Here is a 24,333-nt window from a genome sequence, read left to right on the forward strand (position 1 = left end):
AGTGCAAAGTGCATAGTTCAACATGACGGGCAGACGGGAGAGAAGATCGCGGTCCAAAAAGAACCAGGAGCCGGAACCGGTGCAGGTGGAGGTAACGCCGGCCGAGCCGACGATGCTGGACCTGCTGAAGATCCCTGGTCGAGGTGATTCGCCCCGGGACTTCCGCAGTCTGCATCGGGAAAAGTCTCCGTTCGAAATCGGTGAAAAGCCCGAGAAGCAGGTCGCGTCGCAGAAGGCCATCATCGACAAAGCGCTCGTGATGGACATCTCGGGTGGCGTGACGAACGTGGACGAGTACATCTCGCTATTCTTCACCGATTCCTGCTCGCTGGATCCAGCCAGCTGCGGTGACATCTCCACGGTGAAGGTGGTCGTGGTAGAGGAAGAAATCCCCGAGCCGGAACCGCCGAAACCGGCTGAAGAGCACACGAAGACGGAGGCGGAGGCGGCGGCCGAACTGGCCCGCATCAAGGAGGAAGAGGAGAAGCAGGCGAAGGAACCGACACCACCGCCACCGCCAGAACCGGAGCCGGAACCAGAGCCCGTGGTCGAGGAGGAGGAGGAAGAGGAGGAAGAGGAGGAGGAGGAACCCGAACTCGAACCGCCTCGGGAGCCGACGCCCCCACCGCCGAAGGACCCGACGCCCGAGCCGGAACCGATAAAGCCACCGCCCGAGCCAGAATATGACTCAGACGTAGAGCTGATCCCAGTGAAGGAAGAGTTCGATCCGTCGGTGTGGAAGAGCATCGATAGCATCGAGCAGCAGCAGCAGCAGCAGGCAGAGGCGGAAGCAAAGCCAGCGCCAGTGAAATCACGCGAGAGCTCCCGGCGGCAGTCGACGGCGACGGAAATGACGGAACGGGAGCGCGACTTGGAATGGCAGCGCCAGCGGCAGATGATGCGGCCGCCGCTAGTCATCTCCCATCTGAAGGCGCGCGCGGCTCCGAAGGGCTCGACGGTCAAGCTGACGTGCACCATCTCCGGCCCGGGCATCACGGTGCGCTGGCTGAAGAATGGCGACCCGATCGAGAAGAGCAGCAAGCACACCTTCAAGGTGAGCGAGAGCTTGCTCGGGCTCGAGATTAAGGACGTCGACAAGACCGATGCCGGCGAGTACTGCTGCATGATCAAGAACAAGAACGGTGAAACGTCCACCAGCACCACGCTTACGGTGTATGAAAATTTCGAAGTCAAACCAACGCCTCCGACGTTCATCTCCATCAAAGGTAACGCATATAACGCCCAACACGCTACTCTGAGTGTACAGTATACTCTCTTGATACTTGTGTTTATGGTCTGGGTCCCAGTACTCGAAGTGCTCGAAGGTGGTACAATGCGCCATCTCCGTCGGCATTCCTCTTCATTGTTCTAGTCATGTTTCGAAAGTGGATGGAAGGATGGTTCTTTCGCGGTGTAATCTGTCTGTGTTTGTGTATATGTGTGTAACTGCGCCTGTGTAGTCCGCGCCTGTGCCGTTATATCGTCCCACGTAGGATATATTCAGATCAATCGAAACCTATCACTAAAGCTGTATCTGTGTCCTCCATGTACGTGATAGTCGATTGACGGTGGATTCTAATTCGATGTATTGTATTATTTTACTAATACATTAAGACGATGTTTTACTAGAGGCCGATGATGATGAGCCTCCAGTGACCGCCCCAAGTGTAGTGTCGGAAGTCGTAGCACCAGCGGAAGCTGCCGTCTCCACTGCTGAGCCAGCAGCTGTGGCACCGGTCGGGACAGAGGCAGCCACCACCTCTGATGCACCTGCACCTCCAGCTCCCTCCGATGCAGCAACCCCGACCGAAGCACCAGCTCCTGTTCCTGCCGATGCCGCTGCCGGTGCAAGCCTTCCACCTTCCGGGGCACCGGAAAAACCACCCACTCCCGAAAAGCCACCGGTTGAGGCAGCCCCGGTTGCGGCTGCCCCTGCAGTTGAAGCAGAAGCTCCCGAGGCTGCCCCCGCTGAGGGTCAGGAAGGCGAACCGGAAGCCGTCACGGCACCACCAGAACTCGGCGGGCACGACAAGCATAGACGGTTGGCACCGGAGAAGTCGCCCTCGCCACCACCGATCGGTGGTGACATGGCACGCTACTATCACAAGAAGCTCATGCACCATCGGGACAAGCTCCAGTGGTCGGTGCACCTTACCAACCGGGCCCTGGTGGCCGGAAATCGGCTGAAGCTGATGTGTGCCGCCACCGGGTTCGAGCCAACGCTGGAGTGGTACAAGGACGGGCAACCGGTCGAGTACGACGATCACATCGTGGACATGAACGACATGCACCGGGCGGCGTACGGGTGTCTGTGGGTGAACGATGTGACGATAAAGGATGCGGGCGAGTACAAGTGTGTGGCGAAAAATGGGCTTGAGCAGATCGAAACCGTTTGCAAGCTGACCGTCGTCGAGCCCGTCACCACCGTCAAGACGTTTGCCCCGATGTTCGTGCGCATGGTACGAGGTAGGTTTCCCTAATCTCTTACTAGAAAATGTCCCGACAAGTTAGAAAGTATTTTAAAGCGCCTTTGAGAATTTTTAGTATATAGGTAGCATAGACAACAAGAAGCTTTAGCTTCTGTAGAAGGTCGAAAGTCAACACGAATCGTTGAGGCAATCGTTATATAACGGCACGATCTTTAAGATTTCTAGACGCGACTTGTTAAACCACCATACAAATAGTGAACAACACTATGAAAAATGTGAAAAAATACCTACTCATCGAGACTTCGCACGTATACGAAACGATGAGCTCTAGGTTCTTGTTTACTTGTTGACTTGTGGTTTTGACTATTCGCATCGAGAAGCTGACAGGTCGTGTCGGTATCTCGCGATAACCTCGTATGTCTGACTCGTTCTTTACCTATTCCAGTTTTAAGAAAGATTTAGTAAGATTTGAGTCATTTCTGTTTGTTTGTTAGGCAGGTATTTGTAATACAACCAAATTGCAGCCTAATTTTATTTTCATACACTTACCATTTAGCGACTTAGATCAGATCAGTTTCTAATAAGCCTAGAGAACATTGCATTTAACTTGGTTAGAACAGCCTTAGTCCAAATTGTTAGCCTTGTTCCGAATCTATGTCCGTCTTCTTATACCTTCTTTTCTGTTCATATCTTCTCTATTTCTCGCTGAACCCCCTGCCTTGCGATATCTGCGCAATCGGATCGAACGTTCTGTTATTAGAAAACTACGACCCGTACAGCAACATCCTAACGGTGGAGTTCGTGATCCGCGCCAACCCGACGCCAACGCTAACGTGGTACAAGGGCATCATCAAGCTGGGTGTCTACCCGGATAGCCACATGCGCATCTCGCAGCACTTCGACGAAACGGCCGAGCACACGATCGCCTCGCTCGTGTTCTACGATCCATCGTACACGGACAACGGCGAGTACATTTGCATCGCCTCGAACACTGTCGGTGAGGCAACGTGCAAACACAACCTCGATTTCTGCAGCAAGGAACAGTACTTCGAGTGGCTCGCCAAGAAGCGGCCCGGGTGGTTTAAGGCCGAATCGTACATCGCCGTCGACCCGGTGCCCGTGTTTGGTGATGGTGAGCCGGAAGAAGGCGGCGAGGAGGAAGAGGTGGACGAGGAAGGTGAAGGTGGCGGCGAGCAGGAGCAGGAGGGTGGTGAGAAGAAGCCAAAGGTGAAACGCGCCCCGAAACTGCCGGATGTTACCGAGCTGCCGGAGGAGGAGAAAAAGGCCGAAGCGGAGGCAAAGGTAGTGCGAGTGGTTTCACCGGAACATCCGGCCGCAGCTGAGGCGGATGTGGTCGCTCCGAAGACGAGCGAACCGGAACCGGAGCCGGAGCCACGCTACAAACGTCGCAAGTCCCGCACCCAGGTGGCACTGGAAGAGTTCGAGCGGCGCAAGAAGTACGACTTTGTGTCGCATATGGCGAACGTGCGTGTAGAGCCTGGTAAAACGTTGCGCCTGATCGCTTACGTTAAGTGTCCGGAGGAGGTGACGTCCTACTGGAAGCGGGACGGGCGAGTGCTGGGTAATGGGTTGCGTCTCACCCACACTACCATGCGCTGCGGCACGTGCGTGTTGGAGATTGAAAAATGCAAATACCGGGATGCGGGAACCTACACCTGCGTCGCAAAATGTCCGACGTATGGCGAAATAGAGCAGAGCTGCACGGTGTCCGTGGTGGAAAGGACGGAAATTAAGGGAGAGGCACCAGTGTTTACACGCCCGATACAAGGTATGAGATTGGGTGCGATCTTGGCTCGGATGTGCCCACATCGAGAAGCAGCAAGACGGGGCATGGCCTACTCCTGTGGCGTGAGGCTGAAGCTTGCCAAAGTTCGTCACAGTTTTGGCGGCCATCTATCCATGGTATGTGTTTTTCTACCTTTCCAGAAAAGTACGATCCTATTCAGGATGAACTGACGCTCGAATGCTGCGTCCGGGGTGACCCGGAGCCGGAAACGGTGTGGATCGTGCACGGAGTGTTTATGCGCCACAACACGGGCGGTCGGCTGTACTTCCGCAAGTACCCGGACGGCCGCCACGAGCTGAAGATCTTCCAACCGTCGAAAGAAGACAGCGGACGGTACGTGTTGCGGGCGAAGAACAGCGTCGACAAGACGGACATGGTGTACTATCTGAACTACAAGAACAGCGACGAGGACGTGCTGAAGGTGTTCGAGGATGAGCTGCACAAGAAGGCAGAAAAACCGATCCTCAGTCGGCACCTGCGCGCGAAGGATTGCGACTACAATCCGGAGGACGAGGCGCTGATCAAGTGGTCCGAGTCGCGCTCCCAGCACGACAAGGACTACGACTACCGGTACAAGCTGCGGTTCGTCACGCAGCTGCAGGACAAGACCGTACCGGAGGGCTCGAACCTAAAGTTTACCTGCTACGTCGACGGCAAGTTCCCGCTGTTCCTCTGGTACAAGGATGAGATACCGCTCGTGCAGGGTCGCAAGTACCGGCAGAAGACGCGCCGTGACGGCAAGGTGACGCTGGAGATTGTCAACGTCACCACCGAGGACGCCGGCACGTACAAGCTCGAGGCGCGCAACTACGCCGGCTCCATCGAGACGAAGTCGGTGGTTAGTGTCTACGAAAACCCGTACACCAAATTCGTTCCCCCAATCTTTGCAAGCAACATCTTAGGTAATGGGAATGGCGCCAGCACGGCCCCGGCCAGACACGGGGCTGCGGGAGTTTCCGTGGCCGCCTAGGGTCTACGTGTGTGAAGTCACTATATTTACTAGTTTTACCTAACACTATGCTTAGCTTATTGCGACCGTACAAGTCAATCTGTCAACTGTCACTACTAGCCGGTCGATAAAAACCTGCGCCACACTGGGTGGAGAAGATCTTGTCAGCAAGGTCGTCGTGCATTAGAACGGCATAGCGAAACACATGCGTCCACACTAGTTGGACATTATTTATTTCTCCGAGGATAACCGAGTGCTACTGTTCTGCTAATCTCTGGGCAAGTCGGCCGTCACGGCCGGGAGATCCCCTGTTTTGCTTTATGTTTTTGTGTACTTAACCAAAAATACTTTGACCGGTTTGAATTCTCAGAGTACCGCCCGGCCAGCACGAGCCACTACGCCGGCGAAAAGTCGTGTTCTACTAACACCGCGGTAAGTGCATACCAGCAGCGATCGTCCGCACTCCGTGCGTCATCCAGCGCGAGCTACGATCACACCAGAGTCAAAGAGTACTTCCGTCGGCAACCTGAACAACGCGAATCCACCGTCCGACGGCAAGTGGTCGCCGAACAGCAGCGACCGCTCCGTGCGACTACCAGCAGCTACCGTGCTGCAAGTAGTTACTACTCCAGCCAGTATGGCGAATCCAGTGGGTTACGTGAGGCAACATCCGCCGCCGAGAGTATGCGCAGACAGCGGCGCAGCTACTACCACGAACGGCTGGCGGCGGCCAGCAGTGAGTACCGTGGCACGACGACCCGGCGCGAATGGACGGTGGTGGAGCTTGGAAAAACTGCCAGTGCTCAAGAACAGCGACAAGCGAGTACCGCAGTGGACAGGGGTGAATGGCGTGAGTGGTCCCGCAAGCGGACAAGTCCTGCAGTGACCGGCGATATGATCGATGAAGCGGGAAGCAGTGTCAAACACACCGTCGGCAAAACGGTTCAAGGTATGCAATATTATATGTTTTTACTATTCTCCAAAAAATGTGTCGAAAGCTGTATGCGTCCTGAATCGTATGATAGGGCTTAAGAAAACTTTACAGACACGGTTCTCGGATCACGTATCTTGATACCGATGGAACTCCAGTTATAAAATCTCCTTTTTGAGAGTGTTATTCCTGTGCACTTTCAAGACGCTCTTCTAGACAACTATCTGTAGAAACTGGATTACTCCAGTTGCTTCAGTTGACTTTACTATCTGAACCTATAACTTGTAATTCTACTCAAAATCAATTCTTATTGCCTTACATTCTTATGCTTTGGGGATGTATAAACCAAGTAAGAGAAAACTTAATGTAAGAATAATCAGGATACAATTTGAAATTAGGACCGTGCGTCATGCAAAATAGAAATCACATTTGGAAAACGATATAATGAATGGAAAATTGACACATTTCGCTAACATTTGTTTCGTATACAGTTTCTTCCAGCTCGACCGAGTGTTCGTCGAGCAACCGAACCGAGACTACAACGACACTGCGTGCTTCAACACAGGGTGCATGCCGTAAAGCATCCCCAAGGCCGGGCACGGACCTAGCGGCGTCTCAAGCATCCCAGTCCCAGCAAGAACATACAGCCGAATCGGAACGACTCTCGATATCTGGCAGGCGTTCGCAAACCTACCCCTACCACTACCGAATGGACACGTTTGCCACGCCGGTCCGATACGACAGCCAAGCATCGCTCGAGATGTACCAACCGATCGTGCAGACGGTACTACGAGATCGAATGGTGAAGCGCGGCTCCAACCTGCTCCTGGTGTGCTCGTTCTGGGGCGTCAACTGTGAGGTGGAGTGGGTGCACAATTACGCGCGCATCGGCAACAGTGCCAAGTATCGCGTCTCGCTGCACCAGGGCATGAGCATCCTGGAGATTTACGATATCACGCGCCAGGAGGCGGGCATGTACAAGTGCATCGTGCGGAACGATTGCGGCGAGGACGTCACCAACTGTTGCATCCTCGTGCTGGACCACATACGCCTGACGTCGTCGACATCGACGGGACGGGCGCGCCCGGAACGCCACGCGCTTACGAGACGCTTCTAGCGTTGCTGCCTGTGTATACACTGTTTAGCCGTTTAGGTCGTGTAGGATGTGTGTAATCTCTTCGTATGTTTGTGTTTCCGTGTGCCATCCGTGTGAGTTTCCTGGTGTGCCATTCTTTGTCTCCATCTCCTCGACGCATCCTCGAATCGTCAGATCACAGTACTGATCATTGTGGAATCCGTTCAGTGGCGTTTCATATCACGTTCTCGTCGTTCTCTAAATGTTTCGATTGATCGGATACGTTGCGTGTTTGTTACTTTGTTTGCGTGTAATGTGCATCTGTGTGTTTGTTTAAATCTTCGCTCCGTGTCTTTACGTGGCTGCGAAAAAGAACCGGCCGAGCGTTCGGGCTAGGACCCTGACCATAGGACACAAAACTAAGAAAAACACACTCTCCACCGGCCATCAGCCGAAAAGTTGCTGGCAGTTGCTAATGGACAGTTGCCCCAACTCCTGCTCCTTCCCTCCCCCGTACACAGAAAACTACTCGCTCCACTCGGATGAGATCGTGCTGGAGTGCCGCGTGCGTGGCACACCCCGCCCGAACATCGCCTGGATCAAGGATGGCGAGTACATCATCCCGGGCGACAAGTACGAGCAGTACGACCATGCGGACGGTACCTGCAAGCTGATCATCACCTCGCCGTCCGAGGCCGACTCCGGTACGTACACGTGCGAGGCGGAGAGTGGCGGCTGCAGCGACGCCATCAGCCACAACGTGCACTTCGTCAGCAAGGAGAAGGTGCAGATGGAGCGCACGCACAGCGTGTACCACCGGAACCCGAACCTACCGCACTTCTACCAGGGTCTGGCTGACTACTCCATCCCGTCCGGCGGCAACATCTGCCTGGTGGTGGAGGTCCAGGGCAACTGCGAGGTGCAGTGGTTCCGCGACCGCTACCCGGTCACCGGGAAGCCACCGAAGGTGCGCACGTACAGCGACGGCACCGGCATCTTTGCGCTCTGCATCACCGCCGCCACGATGGACGCGTCCGGTCGGTACATTTGCCGGGCGACGAACGCGTTCGGCAAGGCCGAGTCGTCCTCGCACGTGGACATCATTAACCCGAACGCGATCAAGGGTGCGAAGCCGCCGATCTTCATGTCCCGCCCGCAGCCGGAGATCAAGATCAGACAGGGCGATTCGCTCTCGATGGCCTTCAAGATCATCGGCGATCCGAAGCCGAAGAGTGAGTACCGGAAACACGCGCCTCTGTAGGCTGGCTTGTAATATATCACAATCTCCTTCCCGCTTCCATTTACAGTTCAATGGATGAAGGGTACCAAAGATTTGACAAACTCACCGCGAACGATCAAGGAAGTGCACGCCGACTACATACGGTTCTCGATCAAGGAGGCGGTCGTGGCGGACGAGGGTGCCTACTTCATCGTCGCCAGAAACCGACACGGCATCGATCGCACGTTTACGAAAGTTTCGGTACGTCCCCAAGCGAACAAAGAATTCTTCCATTTAGGCAAAATGAAAATAATTGGGGAATGAAGATCCTATCGAAAACCAACCAAAGTTTTCAAGATTATGAGGGGAGTTTAAGACACAGTCAAATGTAACAACCATTTGTGGTACGTTCTTGTTTCACTTTCTCCCTAGATCAAGCCACCGAGAGGCTACAAGAAGCACCTGGAGGATGACGTTGAGCGACCCGACCCGAAGGGAAGGAAATAAACAGTCCAACCAAAGCACTGGAACTTTACACTAGTAGGTAGGTGTTGGGAGTCGATTGACCAGCGCAACCAACCCGTCAACCACTTAACCGCGTTCCTTTTTTCCACCATTTCACAGTTTCACGGGAATGTTTTACTTTGTGTTTTGACGACGCTTTTTTGCTCGCGCACGAGCGAAACTAGTAACCGGAGTTTAGAGCAGCTAAGTTATCATTATATCATCATCGTCTGGGGAATAAAAAGGACCGCGAAGCGAAGGAGCGCACGTTCGCAGCGAACACGAACGAAACATAGATAGGTCCCACACCGTGGATGCGCGTGGATGATTCGATTGCGAGTGAATTCGCAAGGATGTATCACCTTTTCTGTATAAGATTTCTTTATCCTCCCCACCCTCTTTTCCTTCATCCTTTTTAGTAAGTGAGAGATTTTCGAGTTTATATCAATAAAACGATTTTAAAGACACTTAAATTGCCTGTTTGTAGAAGACAACGTGTCGTCATAGTGTCTTGTTCTTATTCGTTGAAGTATAAAACTGAAGTGTATGAAGTATTCTATTCATTTTATTAACAATAATCTTAACCTCAACATAGATTAAAATCTTAAAATCAACATAGATTAAAATCTTAAACAATTAACTGAAATCTCCTACACTAGTCTCAATGCTTGTACAGAGAAAGCAGATCAGTTTTGGCCTGTAATCGTTCGGTGTAGGTGTATGTGTTTGTGTGTATGTGTGTATCCATTTGTAGTTCCTAACTTGTTCTCGAGGACCGGACAAGCCGGGGAACTACCATAAGCTTTCGCGCAGCTCGTTTGAAATGCGGTACGCCGACGAGTACGCCGAGGAGAGCGTCATGGATACCTTCGTGATGGCAACGAGGAGCAAAATGCCGCCGAACGCGAGCAGGCTGTGCTTCACGACCTGGTCGCCGAAGGGCAGTATCTTCAGGTAAAAGATGAACCTCGTCAGCAATGACTTCGGCAGTCCTGGCATCGTCTAAACGTTGCGGAAGTTCGTGAATTTGGATGCAAAGAAAGAACGGAAAAGAAAGAATCATGTTAATCACGACTGTCGTTGGGGTTCCCCCGGGACTTTCGTTACGATACGCTGTACGATGGTGATAAATAGTGACAGTCGGTCGGAGGCTGATGGTACGATGAAGCCGTATGCAATGGGAGCTAAGCCATGACTAAAATGAAAGGGCCCATCCGACGAGCGAACCGGCAAGCGAGCGTTTTTGAGGTGAAGTCTTCGGCGCTTTCCAAGCCCCGAGTCGCACCAGGACGACCAGCGTGCGCATTTTGTGAACGCTCGCGCCGACGTTCGCGAGATGGGTTTGAAACGAGATGAGATCGCATGCATGCATGGTGGTTAGTGTTGATGGCGGATGCTTCGACCGAAGCCTTCGATCACCATGAGTGAAGCCAAGTCGACCGAAAAGTGTGTTGTCGTCTCTGAGAGGCAGTTGCGAGACTTTAACTTACAATTTCGAACCAGAGCGTCGGCACGACGAGGTTGGAGAACTTCTCGCAGTGGGCCATACTGCTCAGATCGCCTAGCACCATGTTGATCTGAAACTTGACCGACAGCTGCAGTGGAAGCCCGGACACCTGGAAGAGCAAATAAAGGGAATCAGGCAATGCCGACAGTGAGGTCCGGGAAGGATAGAAGTTTGAAACTTACGGGATTTATCATGAAATGGCTTCGATGCAGCTTGGGGTCCGGTTGGGAACCGTTCACGTGCGTAAGCACCTTTGGATCGGCGTCCAGAAAGTGTGGATAGCTAAGGGCAATCGGAAACCCGTAGTAGCAGCTCGTCACATCGATCAGACCACGTGGCAAGCACTTACCTAAAACCGTCGGGAGAAATAAAAGTGACTGTTATAGAGACTTATACAAAAATTGTCATGCGTTAAATAATATTAGACGGATTTCAAATAATGTAAATTGAGGTGAACCTTACCCTCCCGACAGTAACATTTGTTTCGTGGATCAAACTCTCCGTTGTCGAGGGCATTTTCTTCGAAGACAAATTTGGTTGCCTTCAGACCATCCACGTCGTGGTCGGTGCCGTTTTGGATCTGAAATCATATGGTTTACCCATTATCGGCTGTTGCCAGAGATTGTTGAGTCGTCTCCCTACTCACAAGGATTTGTGCTCGGCACATGCTTTTCCGGAAGAACAGCAGCTGATCGTCCGGTTCTACGAAGCTCTTGAACTTCGTGCCATCGGACGCGTTCCGGATGTTGCTGCAGTGTTTGCCGTTCCACTGGGCTAGATCCGGCGAGCCGAGGTAGGTGTCGTACAAACCGGACATGCTGGCCCCGTTTTCGCCGGTGTAGAAGGTCTCGAAGTCATCGTCAAAGTCGTACATCTGTCGAGGGGAATCGGGCAAAATGTTATTGCTTGGAACATCGCTGGTAAACCCTGAAGATCTCACTTACCCGATCGATGAGGCCCACTTTATCGAACGAGATCCAGTTGGGAAGGAACGTGTAACCGAGCGTGGTCAGTGTGGTCGGGTAGCCGTACATGAACTCCCGTGCCGTCTGCCGTTCGAGCGGTTGGATGCTGGTCTGTCGTATGAGCAAGTTGATGGGCCACCGCATTAAGTATCCCTGTTTTGAGGCCACTTGCGCTATGCTCTGTAAGTTGAGTTCCACAAATTGCGTGTATTAATAATACAAAGATCCTATATACTTATTTATTTTTTCTCACACTTTTCGCTTACTACAAAATTTTGAATTTCATGTATGCGCCACAATGTATGCAACTGGTAATGCACTTGCTTGTAGACCGCACCCTAATTGGCTAAATCGTTTACGATGTGTCTGTGTTGCAAAATTGCTCAAGAATTAAATCCGAGCCTTAGTCTCGTTAACTTTGGTTAAGTTCGTTTGCCTTTTATATGCGTCTGCCAGCACTCCGGCATTCTCTATTTCGCCTTTTATGTATATCATTATAGTTCAAGCCCTCAAGATTTCGGGCGGAACATTTATATAAAAAATCAAACAATAAGCAATGAACAAATTTGGAAGTAGCAGAAATTTGCTAATTTTGTGCATCTTAAAAATCACTTGTCAATAAAATAACCCGCAAGTCTAAGGAAACTTACCAGCAGCGCAATATTTGGCATCATGAACACGTCGTCCTCCCGCAGGTTTCCCGAAAGGCCTTTCTGAAAGATCAACGGATGATGAGGGCGCGTTGACAGCGTTCCATTCTCGTTGAACGTGATGTTGTCGTGTGACATCAACTCGCTGGCACCGGAAGAAATAAAAACGGAATCATAAAACAAGAACCAGAAATCCTTACGGGCATCTGGGTCCCGCGCGTCTTGCCCTCACTTACCGGTACACGTACGGTCCCACCTCCTCGATCTGCATCTTCTCGGCCCGACCGGCCAGGAAGTCTTCCGCGTTGGTCACGTTGAAGAGGTAGATCTTGATGTAGAGATCCACCGGCGGTGTGCGCCAAAGGTTAAATATCTCCGAGCCCTCTTGGAAGATTAATTTCTGTACCGAAATAGAACCGAGAAAAAGCACGTGCGACAATCGATATAAATACAACGGAACGGGTGGGAATGTTTTGTCTTACAACACTACTTCGAACTTGTTACGAATGTTCTACATTTAAACCATCATTCCAGAAGCAACACCACTTAAACGTTGGGCCGTTTCAGATCGGTTCGTTTGGTATACTGCATCGAGCCCGATGCACTTGATTGGAAATGCAACGTAACCACATTGGTCTTTATCTTCTTGACTGCTTCTGCTCTGGTTTTTTTATTTCAAGGTTGCATTCGCAAGTGGTATTTCTACGCTGTCGCGTGGGGTTCATGAACTGCAGAAAATTGGTGCTGCGGGCACGATAGCCGCTGGGGTGGAATACTGAGTAGGACTTCGCTTTTGCATGTCGAAAAATATCGATGTTTGTGGGTGAGAATGGAATGTTTGTTGTGTCTCGGAATTAATGTACGACTTTAAACTACTACAACCACTAGGTATTATTTGTTCAGATTTTGGTTTAGATTATAAAATCTAAAAATGAGCAGCACATAAAAATATTGAGCATAATAAAAATACTACCCTAACAGCAGTTATAAGTTTTCAACTATTTTTTATATCAAAAATTTGAACAATTTTTAGAAACAAAATTGTACAACTATTCAATATTATTTGTAGTTGAATGCCTAGTGCTTAGGTAAGAATAAAACATCTTTTTATTACGGATACAAAATATCATAAATCGTGAAAGTAGAATTGAAAACATTTATCATGGATTTTTTGCAATTATTCGTCAACAATTTCAATGCAGACAATTTCTCCTTTATACCTTTATTTTGCAAGAAAACATGAGAACATCAAAGGAATATCAAATAATATTTTTGAGTTGTAATCATTTTTAGTATTTAAGAAACGTTATACTTAAAGATAACCGGGTTATTATCAAAATCGAAATTTAAAATCATGTTTTTCTGTAGCTTCTTAAAAACGATTTAAAAAGATGGTACTCACCCATTTAAAAATAAGCAAATAAGGATCCAGAATGTGAACCAGTGCGCCGCAAATGATGAACATGAAGCCAGCGGCCATAAGCATAAATGTTCCTGGAAAGAAATACGCGATCTCATATAATTAAAGTGCTTGCAAATGTGTTATTTTGTTTTTCTTTCCATGAGTAATAACAATTTTCTCGCTAATGAGTAACCTTAGCTTAGTAACATTCCTCCTAGAACACTATTTGCGTCATAACTGTTTTTTTATCGAGAAAGCAACGTGCATAAGCTGAGTACATCCTAATGCAACCCGCTAGCGATGCACTTCCGGCAAGCTAGCTACGCCGGAGAATAAATCACTATCCTCGGGACATTGATTTATTTGCTCGTATCCCGTAAGGTACAGCTATAGGCTGCATCCATCATTCTGCTCGTATTTGGCACGGTTAAGTTGGTAAAAGTAGACACCAGGGCAGGGGGGGGGCAACGAATGCAATTAGCCTGCAATTCGCCAACAGATATTGTAGTTCTATTGCTCCCCGAGGTAATTCAAAGTTCGTCACACGCCAGGTAAGTAGTTCTACAACACCACAATGGATGGATTGACGTAGTTTATCGCGGGTCAACATGTTGGCGAACTTAGGTGAAGGATCAGAAGCGGTAAGGTATATTTAATTGAATATTATCCTATCACGACGGGGGAAATTGAAGAGGCTAATGTTCGCATCGGTTCATTATCCTAGGATGATCAGAAGCAACGTGGATTCCTTCCTTTTTAATCATCAAATTATCGAACGCACGCGGATGCTCATTGAACATCCACGAGACTGCAGCATTCGGCATGTTGTCCAGGTGTGTTATTAAGGCATAAAGATATGATCGTTTAATGTTCTTTTCTCTCCAAACACGTTGCCATTTCCTGATTGGAGCCACACCTCCGCCCGGCATGTGCTTTTGCTGACCGCTCCGGGACAGGATCCGTGGGTGTGCATGAGTTGCGTATAATCCTACGCCCGAGAAACACCGATTAGCGCAGCACCCAATTAAGTCACGAGGTGGCAATTGGCCTAATGATAATAAATTAACGGCATCCGGTAGAAACAAAAGAAACGGTATAACAAAAACGACAACGAAAAAATAAAACACTACTACACTCGTCCAACCGGCGGAAGGGAAAATGGAACTTGGAAAAGGATAGTTCACCGGCAATTAAATGGCGATTGGTTACGGCTGCCGTTTCTCACGTGGTCGCCGGTGGTGAGGGCGATGAAAACGTGCAGAAAAGCTGGTTAAACACCCACCACCCCACTAACGTCGTTGGTCTAGCGTGAGTACTCGACCGTATCATCGCACATTATTGTGGCTGATTTGTGGTTTGTAGGTCTCGTCGACGTAAAAGTTCCCCACCGTCCGAGGTGGCATACCGACAACGTTATAATGCGAACATAAACGGTCCGCTACGGGAACGCACCTATCGCGTGACTTCGATCGCTTTATTAGCCGACCGCTTGAACGCATGTTTTTTTGGTCTGGGAAACAAATCGTCACTATGCAAGGCGAAGGAAAAGGTTCGATTCGAGCAAAATTCGAAACTACGATCGAGCCTTCGTTAACGCATCGGTGCATCACTATTTGGGTCGAAAAAATCGGCGTAAAGTTCAAGGTTTCCATCTACTTCGGTATTCGAAAAATTAAAACCTAGCAATCCACTTCAGGTCCCGCTTTTGGTCATCGTTAACAGAGCTGTCACTTGTTGAAGCTGGAAGAAGATAAATGTCATGACCGCGGACCGGGCACGGGTCTGCCATTTTGAGCTCCAAACCACACCCCGGTCACCGATTTGTGTGAGTGTTCAAGTACTGCGACATCCATCAAACAGGATCGCCCGAACACGTGAGCCTCATGTACGCCGGGGGAGCGATCTGTCAGGAAAATTGACATCGATGCGGGACAGGATTCATAAAATAATTACACACGGCGTGATTTATAATGAAGCCCCCTTTTTTTCTCCTTCTCACTCGCGGCCCGCTCTCGGTCCGTTGATGGCATGCTTGGTGCCAAGTTTGACCACGCGGACCATTATCGATTTGCATCCGGACGACCAATTGATGGCTGGGCTGGAAGCCCGACCCGAGATACCGGTCACCTTATCGGTATTCATAGCGAACGATGTTGTGCGACTGCTGTTTGCGCATTGTTGACGATGAGCATTTTAATTTATTTCACTCCGTTAACAACCGTTTTCGAACTCAAGGATACATCTGTAAACATGTGTTGATGGAACAACTCAATCAATTGCAATCCATCGGTTCGAGTCAATCAGATCGGTTCTCAAACCACAGGTTGATTCAACAGCACACCATTTTGCCTTTCTTCGTATCCTTGATTGCGATCCAACAACACTTCAGTTTCTTGAAAGGTTATTTTCTGTTGAAAACATGTTTTGTTTTCATCTTATTTGGTTGTGCAAAGTATATTTTCTACTAAATCAAATCTTGCCAAAAAATCCAGTTGAAATAAAAATAAAAACAACCCATTTTTAAACCAAATTTTAAACACAAATACAATCATGCATTGGTACTATCAGGCTCACCAAAACATAAACAACTTGTTTTTTGAATACTAAAAATTCAGCTGTTATATAAATAAAACAAAACAAATCAAACGTTCGATTGAACGAGGTAATTTTTTCTATATGGCATTCTCAAAAATACTATTTCGTCAAAAAATTCATTTCTTATTTCATAATTTCACCTCCAAATATGCTTTGTTTGAATTATTTGCATAGTAATGAAGTGAGTTTTTGAAACAATTTTCAACCAGAATGCTTGAAGCTTTCCCTAGTTTGTTTGAATGTGTTTCAAGATTTGTTGTATCAAAAACTATACTCAACGGAACGGTATTTTGTTTTTTTGACGGTGCATTTGTTTGCACCGATTGAAACATTTTTGAATCTTATTTGAATCTTTCGATTAATTTTTTTATTTTTTATTTTTACATAAAATTTCATTCCACAGAAAGTACATCGTGCAACGTTATGATTATTGTTTTTTCAGCAAAGTATTTGACAACCAACAGTTTTAGCGCAGCAACTATTACACCGAAAACCCATTAGGTCCAAGATATAACAGACAGAAACATACAACGAGCGGGAAAATGACTGACCTTTCAAACCACCAGTTTCGAGTACATTCCCCGTGAAATGGCAGGAAAAATCTATGCTAATCGGTTTATCATAGATACTTTGCATACCAAGTTCTCTGAGGGATATCGGACCGAGGGGCTCGATCGCTTAACGATCGCACATATGGACGCGCTCTATTGCTTTCTGAGACTCGCAGCTACTATATCGCGAGAGTCAACACTTTAACTACAGCTGTGCTTCGTAGTTGTAGGTTTAAGTTAGCTGCTAGCACGACGGTTATACCTCCTACGTTGGTCAACGGCTTAGGTCAAAGACCAGAACCAAAAGCGTTGCGGAGTCGGTTGTTCAATGTGGATGTCGATGGTTTTTTTTCGCCTCTTAACCGTTGATGGTTAAGAAGTTTTTTGCTCACCCTCGCTGGTGGTTGGCTTTACGATGGTGATTTCCAAACGCCCTCTGACAAAGGATGGTAGAAACTACCCTCCTAGCTTACCGAAGGACAACTGCTGGCCGAGGCCATGACCAAGGATGCGTCGAAGCAGATGAAAGTAGGCAACAAAGAAATCGAAAGACGAAAAAAACATCCTCAGGCCAAACTTGATTGCAGTTGGCAGTTATCGTGAATAATTATTAACACAAGAAAGAAGAGAGCAGAGTAGAGCAATCAAGGACGATAGGAAGGGAAAGCGATAAAACAATGCAAGCTGTTAAGTATAGACGTGGATTTGTTGGATTCAACCCGAATTCTATTATCACTTGCAGAATGCTTGTAACTTATCCAATTGATTTTTTTCTCAATTACAACAAATAGTAGAGCTAAATTTAATAATAATATTTTTGTTTTTGACATTTGAACACGAGTTATATAAAAATTTACATCAATACAATGATACCTAGCCACAGTTGGAGTATTCTGGACTCTGATTTAACATCAAAGCGATCAAATGTGACCTTCATTAAAGTTAAACAATTTTGTATGGGATTCCACCTAATTTTGCCATTTTCTCTATGTAAGGCAGCAAAACTAACGAGTCAAAAAAATTTACCAACTAAACTCATATAACCTACTTGTTGTAAGCTATACGTGCAATAGAATATGCTTGTTTTGTGACATTTCTAATACATTCCCTACGCTGTTTCGAAGTGTAATATAATTAAAGTCTTTTCTCGAGATTTCAGGCACTAAGGTGTACAAATACCGAATCTATTCCAATATTGAGTTGTCAACAGTTTTTGTCCAGTTTTTGTGTATAGAGAAATAACTGGTCAATCTATATGTCTGCCAGAATACATTAGGAAAAATTATTCCACTAATGTCCGATGGATAGCTTCCTTGACATCCCCGATTTAGATGTTCCAGAACCACAGGTTGTAAATGTTTCTGAATGTGTTGAATAAATGTAGCACAGTTACAATAAGTTCTCAATCCAATGATTGCACTGTGGTCAATATTTATTGCATCGTTCAACCTTTCTGGTGTTGCATTCTTGTGTCTCTACCTTACCATACTACTTAAAGGACTTGAATCATGCATCGGAAGGCTATGCGTTGTCCAACGCACAATTAATTGACGTGGTCCGCGCAGGCAGCGGGTCGAAGAGTTTGATGGCCGTGAAGCGGCAGCGCAACAATGCGCAAGATAGCAGATCAAGAAAGCGCCGCAAATGTCGCCACGCTGCGAAACAGGTACTCCTTGACCCTGACCAGTAGGAGGAGCTCCCGGTTCAGTGCGTCGGGTGGTTTTCCCTGATCTTGCGCTGGTTGCGAGGATGGTCGCAGACGCCATCATCCCAGGCCGTACGGCGATTTCACGGTTACTAGCTGAGTCATCTCGGTTCCGTGCGTCACTGAGAATGCTCATTAGCGAGGGGACGTTGATTCCTTTAGCTCCTGCGGCACAGAGTGGACCGAATTAGATACAATCACTGCACTTCAACTGGCGGAACTTATCAAGCCTGTTTAAAAATAAAAATACGCCCGTAGCACCAGCGAGATCAGGCGCAATTATCATTTGCATTATTTGCGCTGGAAGTCAATGAGCCATAAAGACGCTCCGGATCGATGGACGTCATCGGTAAACTCCGAAAGCCCTCCGCCCCTTCCTCTGATGGTCAAACAGTGTTCGACCTATGAACGTTTGATTACATATTCAATCCCGGCGAGCATCTGCCGACTCTGGCCGTCGATCCGTCTCGTACACGTTGTTTGCCAGTGGAAACCATATTGCACAATCGAGCCGAGCCCTTTCGGTGCCCCCTGGTTCCAGATGCTGCTGGATCAAACGATTCGGACGCCGGTATCTCCGGGGCAACCCATCGCTCCCCACTGCGGGGGTACCTCAATTAAGTCGTAGAACTTTCCCGAAGCGAACGACGCCACGGTAGCGCCCTCCGGCGGGGAAACAATTGCGCCAAATCGCCGTCTACGGATTGGTTGGTGTGTGTGTGTCCCTCTCTCAATGGTTGTCTCGCCCGTAACATGCCGGTCGTGATGGAGGTGCCTGGTGCCGCTACGAGGGTCCGAACGACCTCCGAGGGCGATCGCGGTGGCGGTGAACCTCGCGCTAATTAGTCAACTTTGTGTGTCGTGTGTACTGCGTGCACTTTGCACTGACTGACCGATGGTCCACCCTCGTGCGTCGTTTGCACGCGAAGGGTCCGGAGGGTGGCCGTTCCTTCGGTGTGGCAACAGGATATGCTAATGGGTGCGGTAGTGCACACTGCCTCGGTGCCCTTTCCTCGTCCGGTATTCGGTTTGATCTTTCACCGGGAAACTCTACCGCTGCCGTACAGGTTAAACGGGATTAATCATTAGACGCCACAACGCAAATGATGTCCGGTGTTCTATATTCAAGCGGTATAATAATTCCACTCCATGACGAGAAGTCAATTAGCAATAGGGAAAGGCGAGTCGATAATGGGAAGTTTCTCGATCGTCACACAACAATTTGTCGCCCGTATGGAATGTGTTTACAATCATTTATCGATGTAAGTCACCGAGAATCAAAGGTCTTCAATGTTTGTTTTTATCGGTATAACAACAATGTTTAGCTTGTAAAGTTTAAATTGTCTAGGACAATTCCACAGTTTGATAAGTTTGTTTCCCGTTTGAAACACACATAACGTTGTGATCATTCATGTTTAAAGACCCTAACTCTCTAAACATTCACTTCAGTTTGGAGTTATAAAATTTTGGATAATTAATCATTTTAATCATCTTTGAAGAAGTTTGCTGTTCCTTTTGGTATAAGATTTAAAAAAAAACCAAATTGATTCTTTGATTAACAACTATCTTTCCCATCCAAGCCACTTCAGGGATTCTGTTTATGATAATGTAAGAAAATGAAAACATTTTCAGGCAGTAAGATGAAGTCGATAAACACGCGCAAGGATCGTGTTCTCATGAAAACTCACTCGGTAAAAGGTAAAGAGTGAAGAATAGTCGGGGGCACTTAATAAATCAACCGCATCGAAAACATTCACTTTTCGCAAATCGTACGAGCCGCTTTGAAAACACTTCCCTTTGGCAGGAAAATCACTACAATAAACCGACGGCAGTCAGTTTATCCTGCGATATTACCCGACGAAATGGATCCCGTTGCAGGGGGGAAAGTGAAAACCACCCGTTTGGGCTCTACCCGCCGGGTGAGCTTGATTACAATCATTTAAGAGATCAATCATGGCAAGAACGATGTTGGCGCACCTGCAACGGTACCACCTTCAGGAGTCGCCGGTACCGAGGAGTGCACGACGTCGGTGGTCGGACGTTTGGTTTGCGATTGATTGTTCATCAAACGCTGTCCATCAAAATACTGGTCGTGCTTGGCGGGCAGGAATTTCTCGGGCCCGTGCGGCCCTGGATGGAGAATCGAATTATGGCCTACCGGGACGCCTGTCGGAAAACCGCGCGAGACTCTTAAATTAGCAACACAATCCTTCGACAATGGGCCTCCAAGATGTTGATGTGGGTGGGATGAAAGTCAACGCAAAGGAGGAGACAAGAGGAGGCTGCGGCGAAGGAGTGTGTACAGTAGTTGGCAATGGCTACTGTTTTGCAACATGATGCGAGCCTACCTTCGGTAAAACGTCTTGTCGCAGCAGGCAGGCGTATGGGCACACACACACACACACACATGCATTTAATAATCAGTTACTGTGCATTCGAGAGGCGATTCACAATAGACCAAGGGAAGGCTTAAGTCGTTATCATGCATAAATAGTGTTCGATATGGAACCGCTTTCAATCAGTTCACTTTTCAAGCATTTTTGTTGGTTTTTAGAAATATTAGCAAACTTTTGCAATTGGCTGTCTGATGTTTTAGTTTTTGCTTTGTATTTTTATTCATGCTGAACAAAACATTTATTGTTTAGGTGCATATTTTAAGAAGGTTTTATCTGAATCTACACAACGTTTTTCAGGTAATGTTAAAAATGCTCACGAACACGTAAGAAATACCGTCTATTCTACAGTTTTATGATGCAAATAAAAGTACTAGGCTAGTTATCTGCCTATTTAAAAACGGGGTTGTCTAAACATAGTACCTAGGAAAACCGAATTCTTTCGAATCAGAATTATAAATTGTTACCGTTATACGCTTCTTACGAGTTGTTACAAATCATATTTGTAGATTTATTTTGTTTTCTTTTTAAATAAGGGAACTTAATTAAGAATCAAGAGAAATAAAAATTGTTTTCAATGTAGTGTAAAGTACACTTGTGTGTGTAGTACACTTTGTTTGGAAAACCATTTAAACGAAAAATGGGAAAATGCAAAGAAATTATTATTGTGGTATTTCAGACTTATTTTGATTAATTTCCTTTTGTTTAATCGTGTAACTGACGATTTTTTTTGCTATCGATCGCCAAGTTTCAGACGAAAACTAAATTAATCAAATAATGCTACTAGCCACGTAGCTAAACCCAACATGCGGTCCAATCATGTCTATAATACAATATTCTTACATCCCAGCCACACACTCGTGCAGTTTATTTTCCTATCCGAGAGTGTCCGGTCGGGCCCGACAATTAAGATAACAGAACGCTATCATAAGTGTAATGCATACCCGCCCGTGGCTCAATCGCTGCACGCGTGGTCGCACTCCCTCCCTCCTCCCTGCACCTTGCACCCTAAAAATGCACTCTCGTCGGTCAGCATACGCGCTCGCAAAGAATGCAGTGCGTCGTGTGCGTCGAATGCGGAAATCACCTCGCCGAAGGGCGTGGAGCGTAAAGCGACGCGAAGAGTGGGTCAGGAGGGAGTTGCGGAAGCGGTGAAGAAAACTGTTCCGCTGGCCCCCGAATGCGTCGAGAACAATCGGATGCTGCGTCGGGTGGACGGTCGCGATGTGCGGAAAATTGCTTCCCGAAGCCAGTGCTGCATTTTCGGCATCCGTTAATTTCGCCCTCTCTTCTCGATGGCAAGTTCCAGATGATTGCGAGCGAAACGGAGAGTGGGAGAGCAAGAGAGACAGCCTAGGGTAGGTGCAACAGAGTGCGGAGTATATGGTCATTTGTCACGCCAGCTTCTTGAGTTGCTGGATGGCGCAACCGAGACGGTAGCCGGTTCGTCGTCGTCGTGCCGCAGATGTTTTTCATGCAGAACAACATTCACGCGAGGGCTTGGTTTAGCTTGTTCTAAGCCTTTGCGTCAACTTATCCGACTGGAAAAGTGTCCCCCCCACCGTGCACCTGTCCACCATCGACCCCCTCCCGCATTCCGCGCCCTTTTGGCACGATCCGCCAAAGCGTTCTAGAGCGCACGAAAACATACCTTTCGCATATACCTACACGGATGGATGCTGCGGTACCATTCGAGCCATTCCGGTTTCGTGTGGCCAGAGTGTGCGCGCCAGGCTTGTGCCAACCATCCCATCCTCGCCCCAAACACTTCCCCCGCCTTCCAAACGACTCGAGTGTCGGAGAGCATCGCTGGTAAATAGTGCAAAAATTTGGACAGCTACTACCTCCTTCTAGTGTTGGTTCCCCTCACGGTGGGGGGAGGGGGTGGGTTTGGAGCAACCCGCCAGAAGCGGAGCGGAGGAAACTTGAGGCGATATCGAGAAGTGATCGCGATGGGTTTATACTTGTTGCCCTTCGATGCGAGCGCATGATTTCAACATAATTCCACCTTTTTTTCTTCTTCTCCGCCTTCTGTTTCTTCACCGTGCCGGTGCGTTTCACGTACTCGCTTTCCCGCACTGCGGCACTCCTCGGGCTCCTGTGACCGATCGATGTCCCTTTCTCTCCAGTCCAGCTCGCAGCGGTGGTGCGAGAATGTGGTGAATTTTCTTAGGTCGTTTGATTTTTCTTAATCGGCAGGTGCTTTTTTTTAATCGACCCTTCATCGATCGATCGATGCCAACCCGCCGACTATGGTTCGTTGGCCCCGTTGATTGAAGAGAAGACTTTGGTCCTTCGGTTGCCAAGGATATACACACACGATTTCCACACCAACAAACACCTCCCATGGAAATACATTTCCACAGCTATGCTTAAGACTTTGGGTTTTCAGGTGTAGTCTTCAAACCCATTTGTCATGGCACGTTTTGGTTCGTTTATAAAAAGTGTATTTAAGTAGAGGGTTGCGAATTATTTCAGTTTTTTAAGCTCTGCATAACGTATAGAGATCTTCCATTTAGAGTTCTGGATTCAAACGTTAGGTTCCTTGCGACGGATAACATTTTAAATGTTGTGTCATAAAAGTAAAATCTCGAGTTCACATCTCAAAATATCAGGGAAAACATACTTTTGTTTTATTCATTGAAAAGAACTCTACAAATATTGATGCTGTGCTGCTTTTCACTCTTCATTTTCTAAAAAATATCCAACACTTACTTTGAAAACTGAACGTCCATTGTCAAATTAATGTTATTTTTTTACAAAAAAAAATTTGAAGAGAAAAATACGAAAAGAAGAAGAGAAAACCCTTAAAGACAACTTGAGAGGAATTTACAATAGAACAATTCCAACAGTTGAATTGAGTAGAACTAATTCCGATTTTCGTTGATCAGAGATCACATCGCGGTTATTCACGTTCGAACCCTTGTGTAGTACTGCAACTTCAATTGTCATATCACACATTCACACATGATAGTATTTTCTCTGCTGACAAGAATTTCACAAACGATCACAACACATAATAATACTCACGAGTTGGGTAGCGCGTATGGCGGCCATGCTTCGGTTGGTGGAAGAAGTAGTCGAGCACGGAAAACTCGCTCCGCAGTCGGCGCCGAAATGGCCCGAGGCTCTCGGACCGTCTGCGCTGCGGTGTTCCGGAGCTTCCGGCCGAGCAGCCATCGCTGCTGCTTCCGCTGCTTCCCCCGAAGCTTCCGGTGCCACAGCTTGGCCCGCCGCCGAAAATCGTCTGATACTGACCACCGAACAGACTGGAAAAGTCGCGCATTGTTTCGCTTCCTTTCAACACTGGTTGAAATATTTTATTTTCTTTCTAAAGCTTTCCACTTTTCACCAACGCTATTCTGCTGTTGAATGTTCCCACGAAACCCCCCTGGAGTCCAGAATCTTCTCTTAAACGCTACCCCCACTATGCGGTGGTTTTTGACACTTTAAATAACGTTTCTTCGTATTATCCTTTTTCGTAGAATGATAGATCGGCCATAAACCAGCCGTCGAGGGCAGGAAAGGGAAGTAACCGACACACTTCTTTAGAACACTGCCAAACTCTTCCAGCTGCACTGCAAATATTCACCAACACCGTGCAATCCCGAAAGCACCACCAGTAAAACTACCAATGGGTGAAAAGGGATA

General features: G+C 47.9%; 2 protein-coding genes across 2 annotated transcripts; one reads left to right on the top strand and one right to left on the bottom strand.

The window, feature by feature from the left end:
• The first annotated feature begins 22 nt into the window (after positions 1-22).
• LOC131287866 (muscle M-line assembly protein unc-89-like) lies at positions 23-9,185 on the top strand. Its single transcript, XM_058316953.1, has 8 exons — positions 23-1,226; positions 1,726-2,466; positions 3,190-4,218; positions 4,377-5,138; positions 7,713-8,423; positions 8,499-8,671; positions 8,843-8,954; positions 9,035-9,185. Exons 1-7 carry the CDS (start codon positions 23-25, stop codon positions 8,915-8,917), a joined length of 4,695 nt encoding a protein of 1,564 aa, XP_058172936.1. The 3' UTR covers positions 8,918-8,954; positions 9,035-9,185.
• A 521-nt stretch (positions 9,186-9,706) lies between these two features.
• Positions 9,707-23,968, bottom strand: LOC131287954 (scavenger receptor class B member 1). The gene is made up of 10 exons (XM_058317048.1): positions 23,713-23,968; positions 13,439-13,530; positions 12,273-12,436; positions 12,037-12,181; positions 11,366-11,566; positions 11,068-11,295; positions 10,884-11,001; positions 10,604-10,770; positions 10,405-10,530; positions 9,707-9,916 (listed from the first exon to the last, which is right to left on the bottom strand). The coding sequence occupies exons 1-10, from the start codon at positions 23,966-23,968 to the stop codon at positions 9,707-9,709; spliced, it is 1,707 nt and encodes a 568-aa protein (XP_058173031.1).
• Positions 23,969-24,333: the final 365 nt, after the last annotated feature.

This window comes from Anopheles ziemanni, chromosome 3 (assembly GCF_943734765.1).
Source record: "Anopheles ziemanni chromosome 3, idAnoZiCoDA_A2_x.2, whole genome shotgun sequence".
In the NCBI taxonomy this organism is placed as follows: domain Eukaryota; kingdom Metazoa; phylum Arthropoda; class Insecta; order Diptera; family Culicidae; genus Anopheles; species Anopheles ziemanni.